We start from the raw sequence: 17,051 nt of genomic DNA on the forward strand, positions 1-17,051 counted from the left end.
CCTTGGTGTGTATGCCCAGCAGTGGGATTGCTGGGTCGTATGGCAGTTCTATTTCCAGTTTTTTGCCCTTACTCTTTTAACTGAATCAGAGACTTCTCTTCATTGTTTTATCGTGATACTTGTCCAGCTCTAGCCAGGAGAGAAGCAGAACAGTCTTACAATCATAAAAAAGGACTAATTATAATATTGCAAAGAAGAAACAATCCTGTTTTAAAAAAGTGGAAAGAAAAAGAGAGTCAGAGAGATTTGAGGAAAAGTTCAGAAAGAAATGAACATTTGATTCAAGCTTTCTACAGTTCCTAGGCTTTTTCTAGGCAAAGAATAAAAGGATTATATGAAAGGAGCCTGTCACATGTATGGTGCAACCATGAAATCTTGAAACATCAGGATGTGTTCAAGGAGTGGTCAGGAGCCTGCATCTGAAGCATGGGCTGCACAGAGGAAGTGTAGGTGGCCAATCCTGAATGACATAATAGGTTGACATGACTTGGCTTTGCAGTGAGTTTATTGTCAGTAAAAAGTGAAAGGCACTCAGTTGTGTCCAACTCTTTGTGACCCCATGGACTATAGAGTCCATGGAATTCTCCAGGCAAGAATACTGGGGTGGGTAACATTTCCTTTCTCCAGGGGATCTTCCCAACCGAGGGATCGAACCCAGGTCCCCCACATTGTAGGTGGATTCTTTACCAGCTACATAAACATTGACTCAAATAGTGCAACCAAAAAATGTTCTCTTAGATCTGATATTTTTTAATCTGTCTAGAATATGGTTAGACTTGTCTTCCTCCTGGAATTGCATCTTTACAGTTTGAGTTTCAGAGAGGACCTCAGCCTTATCATATCCAAGAATGAATTCACGTGATTATCTAATAGTGCAATAGCAAATGACAGTTCAAGAACCTAACTTCTTGGGCTTAGTTTCATTGTAAAAGGTTCTTACGGATGTGTGCTTTAGGGGTGCTTGATTTCAGATCACACAATTATAGGAGAAAGAAAGTGCTATATTTGGAATGAATTCTGAACTAACTGAATGAACTTAGCTTTATCCTGATCTGCTTTAGAAGGTTGCTTTGAACATCATTCCAAGGAAGTAGGAATGTACATTGTCCATTATGGGAACATTTTTTCTAAAGTATCTGTTCTTTATAGGTCTTTTCCCTCGAAAGAACAAACACTTCAAAAATCTCACTTTTATCATATATTACTTTGTAAATATAATATTGTCGAGAATATTTTTCTAAAAATTTATTGATGTTTCCTAAGTAACTGGCACAAAATGAATTATCCTTTGAATATTTATGTGTTCAAAATTTTATATTAATAAGTATTATAAATCAACAGGCATGGAAAACAGAAACTAAAATTTTATTTTGATCATTATAGCATTATTTGAATTTATATGATTCAGGCTGGCACTGACTTGTCAGACATAAAAGGGAATGAAATTGGGTCATTTGTAGAGATGTGGATGGATCTAGAGTTTGTCATGCAGAGTGAAGTAAGGAAGAAATAGAAAAATAAATGTCATATTAATGCATATATGTAGAATCTAGAAAAATGGTATAGGTGATCCTATTTGCAAAATAGAAATAGAGAACAAATGTATGGGTATCAAAGGAGAAAGGGGGTGGTGGGAGGAATTGGGGGAGTTGATTGACATATATACACTACTGGTACTATGTATATATATAAAATAGATACCAAATGAGAACATACTGTATAGCATGGGTCCCCAATTTCCCATATCTAATGTCTGATGATCTGAGATGGAGCTGATATAATGATAATAGAAATAAATAAACAAATGTACAGTGAATGTAATGCACTTGAATCATCCTGAAACCATAACTCCCTCCCTGGTTGGTGGAAAAATTGTCCTCCTGAAATTGGTATCTACTGCCAAAAAGAAATTGGTACCTGGTGCACAGTGCATAGCATATGGAACTCTAATTAATGCACTGTGGGAAGGAAGTCCTAAAGGGAAGGGATAAATGTATACGTAAGACTGGTTCAATTTGCTGTACAGTAGAAACTAACACAACATTATAAAGCAATTACACTCCAATAAAATTTAATTTTAAAAAAAGCAGGGATAAAATGAAAATGAAAAGAACTTTGCAATGATGGGGAAGAGTTAAGTTCCTTTCCCCAAATTCCTTTAGTAATGGATCTCCGATTTAAGAGTCCAGAGAATGGATTATTTTACAATGTTGTGTTAGCTTCTGCTGTACAATGAAGTGAATCAGCTATAAGTATATATATATATATATCCCCTCCGTCCTGAGCCTTCTGCCTGCACCCCTCCCCATCAGACTGTTCTAGGTCATCACAGAGCACTGAGCTCAGTTCTCTGTGCTATATAGCAGCTTCCCACTAGCTATCCATTTTACATATGGTTGTGTATTTATGTCAACACTAACACACCCGTCAGAATGACCATCATGAACAAAATCTACAAACAGGAAATGCTGGAGAGCGTGTGGAGGAGAGGGAACCCTCCTGCACTACTGGTGGGAATGTAAATTGATACAGCCACTACGGAGAACGGTATGGCAGTTCCTTAAAAAACTGAAAAATAGAACTACCATATGATCCACCTATCTGACTCCCGAGCACATGCCCTGAGACATCTTTTCTTTAGGTATATGTTTTCTCAGTTATTTAATGAGGAGGTTAGACATGAACTTTTGTAAAATTCACAAAAATTAGAATTCTCAGTGTGTGTTCACTTTGTACCACAAAATGCGCATGGAGCCACTATGACAATATATACAGTTAAAATGACAGAGATATGAAATAGAAATTAAAGAGATGGAAGGGGATGTCTAGTCAATTGGAAGAATATATTCCTTTGTTTCTGACAGGTTTTAGTTCTTTTTGGCAGATCCATCTATTTTTTGCAGCACAGTAATCAGAAATACATTGTGTCTTTGATAGGTAAACACAGCAGCCTTCTTTAACATCACCAAAAATGGGTAATCTGTGGAGAAAAAGAAAAGACTCTCTTTAGTGTTCATGATTTTCTCACATAATTCTCCTCATCCAGCCAGTATTTTCTGTAACTTTCAGGAAACAACAAGATGCTCAGTTATTAAGCATTGGGTAAATAAACAGTCTAATGGCAGAAAGTGAAAAGGAACTAAAAAGCCTCTGAAAGAGGGGGGAAGAGGAGAGTGAAAAGTTGGCTTGAAACTCAACATTCCAAAGCTAAGATTTTAGCATCTAATTCTATCACTTCATGGCAAATAGCAGGGGGAAAAATGAAAGCAGTGACAGACTTTGTTTGCTTGGACTCCAAAATCTTTGTAGACAATGACTGAAGACATGAAATTAAAAGACACTTGCTCCTGGGAATGGCTACCCACTCCAGTATTATTGTCTGGAGACTTCCATTTCCATGGGTAGAGGAACCTGGAGACATACATCCATAGGGTGGGAAAGAGTCAGACAGGATTGAGGGACTAACACTTTCCTTTTCACTTTTTTTCACTTGCTCCTTGGAAGGAAAGCTATGACAAACCTAGACAGCATATTCAAAAGCAAAGACATCACTTTGCCAGCAAACGTCAGTATAGTCAAAGCTATGGCTTTTCCATTACCCATGTACTGGTGTGAAATTTATACCATAAAGAGAGTAAGTGCCGAAGAATTGATGCTTTCAAATCGTGGTGCTGGAGAAGATTCTTGAGAGTCCCTTGGACTGCATGCAAATCAAACCAGTCAATCCTAAAAGAAATCAACCCTGAATATTCCTTGGAAGGACTGATGCTGAAGCTTTGGAAGGACTGATGCTCCAATACTTTGACCACCTGATGGGAAAAGCCAACTCATTGGAAAAGACCCTGATGCTGGAAAAGACTGAGGCTAAAGGAGAAGGGGGAGGCAGAGGATGAGATGGTTAGACAGCATCACTGACTCAAATGGACATGAATTTGAGCAAACTGGGAGACACTGGAGGACAGAGGACCCTGGGGAGCTGTAGTCCATGGGGGTCAGAAAGGGTTGGACATGACTTAGCAACTGAAGAGTGATTACTACACAGTCAGTCACAAATATAAACTTTTAAAAGAAAGCTAACATAAACATCTGGAACTTGCAAGTTCATCTTCACTAGAAGTGAAGCATTCTAAACAGAAATGTCATCATGATATATACAAAATGAAGCTTTGAAAATTGGAAACTGAATCTCCTATTAATATATCACATGAAAAACTTATTGCTTTCTCTGAACTTTGATTTTCTTAAATATTTAGGATATAACAGCCTAGTATTTGGGGAGGCATTGAGATGATACCTATAGAAGTGTGATCAGGCTTAAACAGAGTATGTGCTCAGGAAATGTAGTAAGTACATAGATAGATACACAGGGTCTGCAGAATTTGAATGTGGTCAGAAAAGGAGGCTCAGTTCATGTTGTATGTAGTAGAAAGTTCATTTTTTCCCATTCCAAACAGTACATGAGTGTCTGCTGTGATCAATGTTCTATTAGTTCCAAAGATGCAGGAGTGTTGTGGCTGATTGCAGATGTGGTGTTAGTAGCAGTCAAAGAATGGGATGGCAATGCAGAAGTTGCATGCTAGGATGGGATATGCGCAAGATGTGTACCTGCTTGTCCTAAATCGAAAGTGAAGTGGTACAGTGGGCAGGGCTCCATCACAGATTTTCTTTGTTCCTTTTTTCTATTTCTTCATAAAGCCCTTTGGCCCTGAGAAATCCACCTGATTCCCTCCTAGGGCCTGACAGTCTAGTCACATCAGCATTTCTTTCAAGAGAGTAATAGCAAAAGTGTCTTTTGCTACTTTCTCTCTTCCACCTTTCTGGTCCCTTCAACTTTCAAGATAACGTTTTTTATGCTCAACTGACCAAGCCCGTTTCCAAAAGGCCCTTGGTAACTTCGCAGGCTCGCTTTGATCAGATCTCTGCCTAGTTCTTCAGTGTTATCTTCTTTAACCCCCAAAGCAGTCCTGTTAAAAAAATTATTATCACTCTATGTTTTACTTTACTTGAAAACCAGGGTTCAGTTCAGTTCAGTCACTCAGTCCTGTCTGACTCTTTGTGACCCCATGGACTGCAGCATGCCAGGCCTCCTTGTTCATCATCAACTCCCAGAGTTTACTCAAACTCATGTCCGCTGAGTTGGTGATGCCATCCAACCATCTCATCCTCTGTCTTCCCCTTCTCCTCCTTCCTTCTATCTTTCCCAGCATCAGGGTCTTTTCAAATGAGTCAGTTCTTCACATCAGGTGGCCAAAATATTGGAGTTTCAGCTTTAGCATCAGTCCTTCCAATGAATATTCAGGACTTATTTCCTTTAGGATGGACTGGTTGTATCTCCTTGCAGTCCAAGGGACTCTCAAGAGTCTTATCCAACACTGCAGTTCAAAAGCATCAATTCTTCTGCACTCAGCTTTCTTTATAGTCCAACTCTCACATCCATACATGACTACTGGCAAGACCACAGCTTTGACTAGACGGACCTTTGTTGGTAAAGTAATGTCTCTACTTTATAATATGCTGTCTAGATTAGTGCACTAAATAAAAGCAGTGTCTAAATGCTGCTGTTTTATTATCATATTATACCTTCCAGATTTACCTGATCACAGTATTCATAAAACCATTATTTTAATCTTCAGAATAAAATAGAATGTTCAGTCACATTTAATCTATCAACTATGCCTGTATTTCTTCTCATAAACACCTCAGAGTTTTCCAATTTAATAAAATAAACATAATGCCCCAGTAAGAAACATATACACATGTAACCAAAATTAACCTTTTCTAATGACAAAGAAATAAAAGTAAGCTAATATCAGAGTTGCATTTATATGTCAATGAAGTATAGATAATAATCCCTGTAAAACAAATAAAAATTCAGAATAGATTTTATTTAACAAAATACATTTGCCTTTTAATATGTTTATTCTAGTCCAGAACACTTTATTTTAAAATAATATTCATTTTAATGTACTGCACTTAAAAAAATACTGTAGTTTAGAATGAGTCAAACAAATCAAAACTTGGTAATTAAACCAACATATCTCAATGTTTGGTAACTTTCCACACAATAAAATATTCCTATATTATTACTATATTACTATATTTACTATATTACTAAATTATTACTAGACTATATTTATACTATATATAAACTTGCATATGCTCCTGGGTATTAATCTTCCATGTCTTGGTTTTTTGAATGAGAAAAATAATCGATTTTAACTGTAATTTATACAAATGTCAATAAATCTTTTGCAGACTCAAAAAGCATAACACAATGCCATCTGTTCTGAAAAACTCAACAGAAATTCTTTTCAGAAACTTCGTTGGATGCCTGCACACTTTCACTTTCTAGGGAAAAATAGTGTCCTGCCCTTTGATGTACAAAAAAGATGAAGTCCGTTAAAGGTTTGTAATTTAATTTGTAACATCAATCCTAAAACACTCATGGTTATCCTGACCATCTTGCAATAAGAGACTATAGTGAGACAACCAGAAAAAAATGGCAAGGGCTTCCCTAACGACTCAGTGAAGAAGCTACCTGCCAAAGCAGGAGACACAGATTCGATCCCTAATCTGGGAAGATCCTACATGCTGTGGAGCAACTAATCCTGTGCAACACAACTATCGTGTCTGTGCTCTAGCGCCCATACACTGCAACTACTGAAGCCCGAGTGCCCTAGAAGAGGTGCTCGGCAACAAGAGAAACTACCACAGTGAGAAGCCTGCACACCACAGCTAGAGAGTAGCCTCCACTCTGAGCAACTAAAGAAAACTCTGAGCAGCAGTGAAGATCCAGCACAGACAAAAATAAATAAATAAAATGTAAGAAAAAGAAATGGCAAACAGCTCAAATAGTGGCTTATGCAGGTTTATAACATCTCCTCAAACAACTGTTTTTCCACACTACTGGTTGAAATAGGCTGCAATATTTATCACAATTTGGCTAGTTCCCAAATATCTGGATTCCACATACTCTGATATGCGCTATATTTTTCTTCTCGTATTTATCGTTCCAGCGTGGCCCACTAAGGTATGTGGTCCCACAGGTTGAAAAACTATTTAACAATTCTTTGGAACAATAGCTTCTAGCTAGAAATTTCTTTATTTTTAAATTTTATTCTTTTAAAAACTTCTTTGTGTGTGTCCCTCCCAAAGGAATTGATCTATTCCTTGTCTCTTAAAACTGCGCTGCAGATAAAATATATGTTGTGACAAAGGGTTGGTGTGTTTTCATATATAGAAATTTTTAACCAACTTCAGAATCATTCTTCTTCTCAGGCTATTAACTATAAATCTCAGTCTTCAATAACAATGTAAATTGAATATTCAAATTAGCTTATCTAATACTCACATTTTAGAGTTTAAAAAGGATCCATTTACCCACTTCCAGCTCTTCTCTGATAATGTAAAATTTAATCCAATCCAAAACAAAATTCCTTCTTCGTTTATCAGGTTTTGTATGAGTCTCTGTAAATGAAACAGAAGAAATGACTGAATATTGAATCTGTTTATTTGTTGCTGGTTTGCATTCTTATGCTCATCCTCTGAAACCCAGTTGAAGTATCACCTCTTCTTTTTTTTTTTTTAATTTTATTTTTAAACTTTACAATATTGTATTGGTTTTGCCAAATATCAACATGAATCCACCACAGGTATACATGTGTTCCCCATCCTGAACCCTCCTCCCTCCTCCCTCCCCATACCATCCCTCTGGGTCGTCCCAGTGCACCAGCCCCAAGCATCCAGGATCGTGCATCGAACCTGGACTGGCGACTTGTTTCATACATGATATTCTACATGTTTCAAAGCCATTTCCCCAAATCTTCCCACCCTCTCCCTCTCCCACAGAGTCCATAAGACTGTTCTATACATCAATGTCTCTTTTGCTGTCTTGTATACAGGGTTATTGTTACCATCTTTCTAAATTCCATATATATGCATTAGTATACTGTATTGGTGTTTTTCTTTCTGGCTTACTTCACTCTGTATGAGGCCTTTCCTGACTCCCTGTTGGAGTTAATTAATCCTTATTTGTGGTATTTCTATTTGTTCATTTATATATTGATATATACAAATGTTTATATTTATATTGTTGTATTCATTAAATTATATTTATTTTGTTTACATGTCTATTTAGTCTCTCAGACTGTGAGCTTCTTGAAGTCAAGGTTGATATTTTCATCTGCATAGAACCCTTAAGGCTAAAGCACAAAGATCTTGATGTGGCTAGAAGTCAGTGCTAAGTTGTATTAAAGTATTTTACTTAATTATTTACCAATTCTTCCCGATCTTGAATAAGCAGTAGACTGGATTCTCTTGTGGAACAGTCAGCTAGACTGTCATTCCAAGATTTGGAAGTTTCATGAAGATATAAGCATTTATGTCGGATTTGTTGCCAATGCATTGGGCACGTTAACAGAACTGGTCTCTCTAAAGTAAGAAAGAAGGGGAACAATAAAGTAAGAAAGAGGAAGAAGAAATAAATGTTATGTTTCTAACCTGTCCCCACCCCACTAACACTAACTACGCATGCACTAGTTGTCATAAATTCAGGAAAGACTTTGATCATCGCTGTGAGGACAATTATGTATTTAGAATTTAATATAACTGTGATGCTTTTGAGACCATTGTTCATTCTGCTACTAAGATTTGAAAAATAGTGACCAGTTAAAACACTAACAGACAGAATAACTTGTTCAAGTCCACATACGCAGATGGTGATAGAGACAAAACTCTTTCTAGGATTCCTTAAATTCCTCACCAGTGCTCTTTCTACTCCATAGAAAACAATATCAAAATCATCTAAAAAATACACTTGAAACAATATACTTGAAAGCAAATAATAATTCATAAGTTAATGGCAAATACCATGGAGAAAAATTATAAAAAAATTCTAATGCTAAATTATATATTTGCCTATTCAGTTCAACTCAGTTACTCAGTCTTATCTGACTCTGTGAATTCATGGATTGTAGCATGGGGCTTCCTTGTCCATCACCAACTCCCAGAGCTAGTTCAAACTCATGTCCATTGAGTCGGTGATGCCATCCGACCATCTTAACCTCTGTCATCCCCTTCTCCTTCTGCCTTCAATCTTTCCCAGCATCAGGGTCTTTTCCAATGAGTCAGCTCTTTGCATCAGGTGGCCAAAGTATTGGAGCTTCAGCTTCAGCATCAGTCATTCCAATGAATATTCAGGACTGATTTCCTTTAGGATTGACTGGTTTGATCTCCTTGCAGTCCAAGAGATTCTCAGGAGTCTTCTCCAACACCACAGTTCAAAAACATCAATTCTTCAGCACTGAGCTATCTTTATGGTCCGAGTCTCACATCCATACAAGACTATTGGAAAAACCATAGCTTTGACTAGACGGACCTCTGTTGGCAAAGTAATGTCTCTGATTTTTAATATGCTGTGTATATTGGTCAGTTTTTCTTCCAAGCAGCACATGTTTTTTAATTTCATGGCTATAGTCACAATCTGCAGTGATCTGGGAGCCCTAGAAAATAAAGTCGGTCACTGTTCCCATTTTTTTCCCCATCTATTTGCCATGAAGTGATGGGACCAGATGCCATCATCTTCATTTTTTGAATGTTGAATTTTAAGCCCACTTTTTCACTCTCCTCTTTCACTTTCATCAAGAGGCTCTTTAGTTCTTCTTCACTTTTTGCCGTAAGGGTGGTGTCATCTGCATATTTAAGATCATTGATATCTCTCCCGGTAATCTTGATTCCAGCTTGTGCTTCGTCTAGCCTGGGATTTCACACAATGTACTCTGCACATAAGTTAAATAAGCAGAGTGACAATATATAGCCTTGATGTACTCCTTTCCCAAATTGGAATCAGCCCATTGTTTTTTGCATTTCTTCTTCTTGGGGATGGGTTATTAACAGGATCTATTGGATAGCATTTTCTAGAAGAATTTCCCAAGTTTCTTAAAATTTCTGTTCTGTACAATGTATATAATAAATGATCACTTTCTGCTGCAGTCACTCATCAATAGTGTATTAAAACACACCACTTAGAAAGTATAAGAACATGATCAATGTCTTAATGATTAATACAATAAATTTAAAGAATTCATTTCACATTTGTGTTTCATTAATTAACTTCAGACCAAAGTTAACTGCTTGATATATTCATTCAAATCACCTAATAGCCCATGTAAATGACTATTTGACTATAGCTTGGTTTTTAACTATTAATTAATTATTGACTATCCTGGCAGGAATATTCATTAAGACAGTATTATCTGGTTAAGATCATGGGCTCTGAATATAGATGACCAAAGTCTCAGTGTCACCTCTAAGGACTTGTATGACTCTGAATGAGTGGCTTAATCTTTCCATGTCTCAGTTTTGTCAAAGGTAAAATCAGAGTGATAATACTATCTTAATGTATTGGTTGTTATTAGCCTTAATTAAGATAAGGCAATGATATCTATCAAATTTTAGCCATTATTCTTAAGAAATTCAAGGCACAAAATATACCTGTTGTTTCCGTCCTCTTTTCTTGGGAATCCACACTGCTTTTTCCTTTTGATGAGTTTTGTATTAAGAGTATCACTGGTAAATAAAGAGAAACTATTTAAAAAGGTTAATGCTAAAAGCTGCAGTGAAATGGATATGCTATATTTATCACTTCCGGAAATGATTTCAACAAGCTTGAAATGAACAGAAGATAAAAGGAATAGCAATGTAGTAACAGAGAGTCCATTTAGAAGACAATGTAAACAAATACATAACAAGTCAACCCACAGGAACATTGAGTTACTTGCTTCTACTATTAATAAGACTTTACTTATTTACTTAAACTTTCTTTCTTTGCTTATCAGCCTGCAATGCAGGGGGCTCCGGTTGGATTCCTGGGTCCTGAGGATCCGCTGGAGAAGGGATAGGCTACCTACTCCAGTATTCTTGGGCTTCCCTTGTGGCTCAGCTGGCAAAGAATCCAAGAGCCCCTGCAGAAGGGAAAGGCTACCCATTCCAATATTCTGAACTGGAGAATTCCATGGACTGTATGGTCCATGGGGTTGCAAAGAGTCAGACACGACTGAGCGACTTTCACTTTCACATTTTTTACTTGCTTTCAGTAACCTGGTGTTACTTAAACTTTTAAATTACTTACACTCCTGTTTGCATGCTCCATCTTCAGAATGAGTATAATTGTGCCTATCCTATGTGAGACATTGCCCAGGACAATCTGAAATTTAGTAGGCACTTAAGAAACTATAGGGACTTCCTAAGCCATCCAGTGTTAAGACTTTGCCTTCCAGTGCATGGGGAGTAGGTGTGATCCCTGGTTGGAAAGCTGAGATCCCACATGCGTCTTAGCCAAAAACAAAAAACAAAAACAAACAAAAACCCAGAACATGGGAAGAACAGAAGCAATATTGTAACAAGTTCAATAAAGACTTTAAAACTGTAAGCTTTACAAAATCTAAATACAAATCAAGTGTTTCTGATGAATCAGTTCAGTTCAGTTCAATTGCTCAGTTGTGTCTGACTCTTTGCGACCCCATGAATCGCAGCACTCCAGGCCTCCCTGTCCATCACCAACTCCCGGAGTTCACTCAAACTTATGTCCATCTAGTGGGTGATACCATCCAGCCATCTCATCCTCTGTTGTCCCCTTCTCCTCCTGGCCCCAACCCCTCCCAGCATTAGGGTCTTTTCCCATGAGTCAACTCTTTGCATGAGGTGGCCAAAGTATTGGAGTTTCAGCTGTAGCATCCATCCTTCCAATGAACACCCAGGACTGATCTCCTTTAGGATGGACTGGTTGGACCTCCTTGCTGCCCAAGGGACTCTCAAGAGTCTTCTCCAACACCACAGTTCAAAAGCATCAATTCTTCTGTGCTCAGCTTTCTTTATAGTCCAACTCTCACATCCATACATGACTACTGGAAAAACCATAGCCTTGACTAGATGGACCTTTATTGGCAAAGTAATATCTCTGCTTTTGAATATGCTACCTAGGTTGGTCATATCTTTCCTTCCAGGGAGTAAGTGTCTTTTAATTTCATGGCTGCAGTCACCATCTGCAGTGATTCTGGAGCCCAAAAAAGTAGTCGGACACTGTTTCCACTGTTTCCCCATCTATTTGCCATGAAGTGATGGGACCAGATGCCATGATCTTAGTTTTCTGAATTATGAGCTTTAAGCCAACTTTTTCACTCTCCTCTTTCACTTTCATCAAGAGGCTTTTTAGTTCCTCTTCACTTTCTGCCATAAGGGTGGTGTCATCTGCATATCTGAGGTTATTGATATTAGTGGCTAAGTTGAAATGTACTGTAGATATAAAACACACACACTAGATTTCAAAGATCTAAAACAATCTGTAAAAAGAATGTCAAATAGCTCATCAATAATTTTTGTATTACTATGTGTTGAAATATTTTGGTGCATTACATAAAATATATTTTAAAATAAAAACTGTAAAGTATTGGAAATTTTCTTTGTTATTGTCACCCTTTTATCATAATTAAAATTAAAAAAAAAAATTCTTGGAGCACATGTGAAATCCCTTGCAATGACTCTGAGAACAACTAGGAAGAGAAATACCAGAGGCCAAAGGTTGCAGAATGAATATGGGCTGAGCACTATTACAGCACTGTTTTGTGACTCTTTATATTTCATTGGTCTTCCACTAAGTTTGGGGTAGCCATATTGATGGTACAAGTAGAATAAGTAGAAAAATAAAAATAAATGATCTTGTACCACTTACCTGAAATTTTCAACCCAATCACAGTCAAGGCAAGAAGAATAATCCCAGCACAGCCAAGTTTCAGAGCAAATCTATGCTGACATGGACCCCGACAAACATCTGAGAGGTTAAGAAAATATACCAGGTTAACTCAGTTGAGTTCATTTGGTACAAAACGCAAAGGTTGTTTGGATCACATAAGAAAGAGCTAGATTTAGGATGAGGGATAGGGGCAGGAAAGAAAGAATTTGCCTGCCAATGCAGGGCACAGAGGTTGGATCTCCGGTCCAGGAAGATTTCACATGCCACAGCACAACTAAGTCCATGCTCCACAACAAGAGAAGCCACCACAATGAGAAGCCCACGCATTGCAAGTGAAGAGTAGCCCCCCTCACCACAACCAGAGAAAGGTTGCATGCAGCAACAAAGCCCCAGTGCAGCTAAAATAAATAAACAAGAGACCAAGGGGGTGGAAATGACAAATACATATAAAGTGTTCTCTTTTGCACTTAATATCATCCAATACATAATATACTTATTTATTTATATGTATGTCTTCCTAGTAGTATAATATAAACACAAGAATAGAAAATATTTTTTCACTATTTTGTTCACTTACAGTCGCCGCAGCACCAGGGCATATCTGCCTCAGGCGCTTATTTTTGGATGAAAAGATAAACACTAGAGGCATTTTGCCAACACTTATCTACTTTTATAAGAAATTATAAACTAAGTAAGTCACAACTCACATCTCTGTCTGGTTTTTCCGAATGTGTTTAATATAATCACTATTTCACAGTTCCCATAGCCTGAACAGTTCAGCCAAAGAGCTCAGGGGTAGTTTCACAATAATTGTAATACCAGGTCAATGTGTGGAGAAAGAATGTCACCTGCCATTTCAATAAACAAGAGATGTTGCGACCATAAAGCCATCAACCAGGGCAGCTGCCCCGATGGTGAAGCCTGAGGGAAATTCAGGATAGAGGAAAAACAGGATAAAAGCCTGGGTATTTAAAATACATGTGAGTGATTGATTTCAATAAGAATGATTGATTTTTGTGTGTCTTCCCACATGTTGAAAAGCACTAAAATCATTAACTTGAGACATCTGTTTTTGTGATCAGCAGTCGTCTTTTGACATTCAACTACACGTTTTTCCTTTTGTTTTAAGCAAAAACTCCTATAAATCCTGGATCCTCTGTCACCTTTTGGGAAAGTTCCTTAGAGTTATCTAAGAGGCTACCTTCTTGGCTATGGTCCTCAGTAAAGTCACCAAATACATAATTCTCAACTTTTACGTTATGCATTTTTTTCAGTCAAGTGTTTTATAAGCACACATTTTGTTCTGACTTTATTCTATTTTGTTTTTCAAATTTACTTTTAGAATAATATTTTGTGGAATAATGATTGCAATAAAAATAGACAGATTTTCTGGCCCCATTGACTTGGGATCATGGATAGTAGCTTTTGAGGAAAATCTTGCCATCTTTCCGTATACTCATTCTCCAAAATGTCCTTTCAACATCATCCTCCTTTCTTCTACTTTTGCTTGATTTGAATAGGGAAGAGAAAGCCTTGCTCTTTCACATCAAAAAATACCTGTAGCTTAACCAAACTCTCACTGTAGTTATCAAAATTCCCCAAATTTCCATTACCCCATATGAAAGTATCATCAAACTCTTTTGTAACCCTAAGACTTTTCAATCTCCAATTTAGAATGTTGATAATTTAATAGTTTCAAATTATACCAAACGATCTTAAAAAGATACAACCCATGTGCTGAGTACACTATGAAATGAATATCACATGGGCTAAAAATTACAATATTAGTAAATTTGGTTTGACATCAGAAGGCAGTACTATATTATGATAATTTTATACATTTTCTACTTAGTTTCTAGTTTCTTTTCATCCATCCCCAGCCCATGGAACACATTACCTCATGTTAGAATCCCTATCTCCTTCACTCAGAATACTAGATCACACACACAAAAAATTGCCAACTTTAACAAATGTCAAATAGTTTCATCAATGATTTTCTCCCATGTCCTGTGGCTTACCTCCTTCTAAGCTGATATACATTTTAATTTAAAAATCATCAGATTGTGATTATATTCAAGTCTTTGATCTTGAATATCATTTTTTTCAGAACATTTTTTCCCTTCCTTTTGTAGAGTGAAAGATGTCAATCATTAAGACTACACTCCAGTGTTTTGAAGGGAACATCATGGATGCAAATGCATTGGAACTTACAGTATTTTATAAAGGAATTTGGAACATAGTAGGTAACTATTACAGCAAGGCAGTAAAGTATCTCTAAACATACTCCTTTGTTAAAAAATAAACAAACTGAAAAACAAAAAGGGGACTTTCTGGTGGTTCAGTGGTTAAGCCTCCAAGCTTCCACTGCAGGGAGCATGGATTTGAACCCTGGTCTGGGAACAAAGATCATGCATGGTGCATGGTGAAGCAGAAAAACCAAAAAGATGAAGAAAAATACTTCTTTTTTCATATGTTCATAGATGTAAAATATTTCTTAAAGAATCTTTTTGCCAAGGTTCAGTGATAAGAGCGATGTTCACTTTTCACAAAATTATCTTGATAAAAAACAAACCTACAAGATGTGGGCTTTTTCCCATATCTGTGATTACCTATAGACAGGCCATGCTATATCTATTTAACATTAGCATATGACTGCTGCTCATCTTCAAAGTCATGATTTAAAACCACAAATTTAAGAGAAAAATCTAAGTACTGGAAGATATACCAATGCCAGAAGGAAAATTAAAGTCACTTACTCTGACAAAGAGAAGAGGGTGATGACCTTTCAATGGCAGAATCCCTAGCTAAGTTTGAATTTTTGTACACCGGCTGATTGTCCATTGCAAACGGCAGAATGTGGCACTAATGTTGTATAAAAGAAAAAACTCTAAGTTCTATGAGGCAAGATCAGCTAAACAAAGTGCCCATTTCTGAAAAGCTTTGTTGTCTTCTTATGTTCTCACTTACCCACACCTACTCACACAGCAGTGGGTTTTCTATGAATTAGTGAGAAAACCCACTTACTGGGTGTCAAGCATATTTAGACACGCAATATTGGGCTAGCCAAAAAGTTCAGTTGAGTTAAAATGCAAACAAATTTTTTGGCCAACCCAATATCTACTTTCTTTAATTAATTGGCCTGTTTGACAAATTCTAGGAAGGTTTGCTGTTGTCTTCATAGCCATCCTTTTTGAATACCTTTCTCTGTGCTGGGACCAGAGTGAAGGAAATGAAGCACTCTGATTTGGCTCCAAAAAAGTTAGGAATTAGGATAAACAATATTTAATACAAGGTTGTAAAACATAAACACTAATGCAAAAACCAAACCAAACCAAACCAAAACCCTGCAGGACACCTCTCAAAACCTCTAAAATCTTCTTTAAATATTTGTCCTCTCCCCTCAAGAATGTGAAATGTGGAAAATGAGGTTGTAAATGTGGAAAAGGCCACTGAGTAATAGAACAGAGAAAACAAAGAGCCAAATATCCAGACTATTCTAGCTTAAAAGAATGCTGTGCACTGAAGTTTAATTTCAAGTTATGACTATGACCACAAGGAATCCACAATGGCCACATTAAAAACAGTTGATGAGGAAAGAGTATACTTTTGAACCAGAATCTTGCAAAATTATGTGAGCTTCAAAAGTATAAACTGGCCAGAAATATAAACCAAAGGAGAGTCTTCATTTGTCCATATATAGTGTGAAGCGTATTGATGGATCTTTTTGTTCAACCATCTTCACAATTATATAATTGAAAAGACCCTTATTATTCAATTACCATTATATACATATAAAATAAATTCCTCAAGAGAACTTACATTTGGAGACTTTTTTAGTTGTGTTATTGGATTCATTGATCATCTAATCTCCTCTGTAACCCTTTCTAAACACAGCTTATTAGAAATTAGAAATTTACTGTCACTATGATAGGTAGAAAGATAAATACAGATGATACACACACATATACAACAGAGAACCATAACAAAGATGACAAAACATAACAAATAAAGCAATAAAAGAAAAACTCCAGGAGCTGATTCTAAAAGAATCAGATCAATGAGCTACCTGGCAAAGAATTTAAAATAATTGATGAGGATATAGGGATATATAATAAAGAAGAGAATATTATGAATAATTGAATACCAACAAGTTGGATAACCTAGAAGAAATGGATATAGCTCTAGAAATGTACTAAGAATGAACCAGGAAGAAACTGAAAATCTGACCAATTCAACAATGGGTAAGATTTAAATAAGAAGTAAGTAGTATTTTTAAATCTCATAGCAAAGAAAAGATCAATTG

At 36.7% G+C, this 17,051-nt stretch overlaps 1 protein-coding gene across 1 annotated transcript; it reads right to left on the bottom strand.

Annotated features, from left to right (window-relative positions):
- Positions 1-2,828: 2,828 nt before the first annotated feature.
- On the bottom strand, positions 2,829-15,589 carry LOC129644670 (killer cell lectin-like receptor subfamily B member 1). Its single transcript, XM_055570185.1, has 5 exons — positions 15,505-15,589; positions 10,492-10,566; positions 8,276-8,430; positions 7,352-7,467; positions 2,829-2,980 (listed from the first exon to the last, which is right to left on the bottom strand). The coding sequence occupies exons 1-5, from the start codon at positions 15,587-15,589 to the stop codon at positions 2,830-2,832; spliced, it is 582 nt and encodes a 193-aa protein (XP_055426160.1). The 3' UTR covers position 2,829.
- Positions 15,590-17,051: the final 1,462 nt, after the last annotated feature.

Source organism: Bubalus kerabau, chromosome 1 (genome assembly GCF_029407905.1).
Source record: "Bubalus kerabau isolate K-KA32 ecotype Philippines breed swamp buffalo chromosome 1, PCC_UOA_SB_1v2, whole genome shotgun sequence".
In the NCBI taxonomy this organism is placed as follows: Eukaryota; Metazoa; Chordata; class Mammalia; order Artiodactyla; family Bovidae; genus Bubalus; species Bubalus kerabau.

Excerpts from the sequence above, each read along its gene's own strand:
- LOC129644670 (XM_055570185.1), bottom strand. The coding sequence starts at position 15,589 with ATGGACAATCAGCCGGTGTACAAAAATTCAAACTTAGCTAGGGATTCT. Across the intron at positions 7,468-8,275 it reads TTCAAGATCGGGAAGAATTG|AGACTCATACAAAACCTGAT; the intron begins GTAAATAATTAA and ends TTTCATTTACAG. Across the intron at positions 2,981-7,351 it reads TCCTTTTTAAACTCTAAAAT|ATTACCCATTTTTGGTGATG; the intron begins GTGAGTATTAGA and ends TTTTCTCCACAG.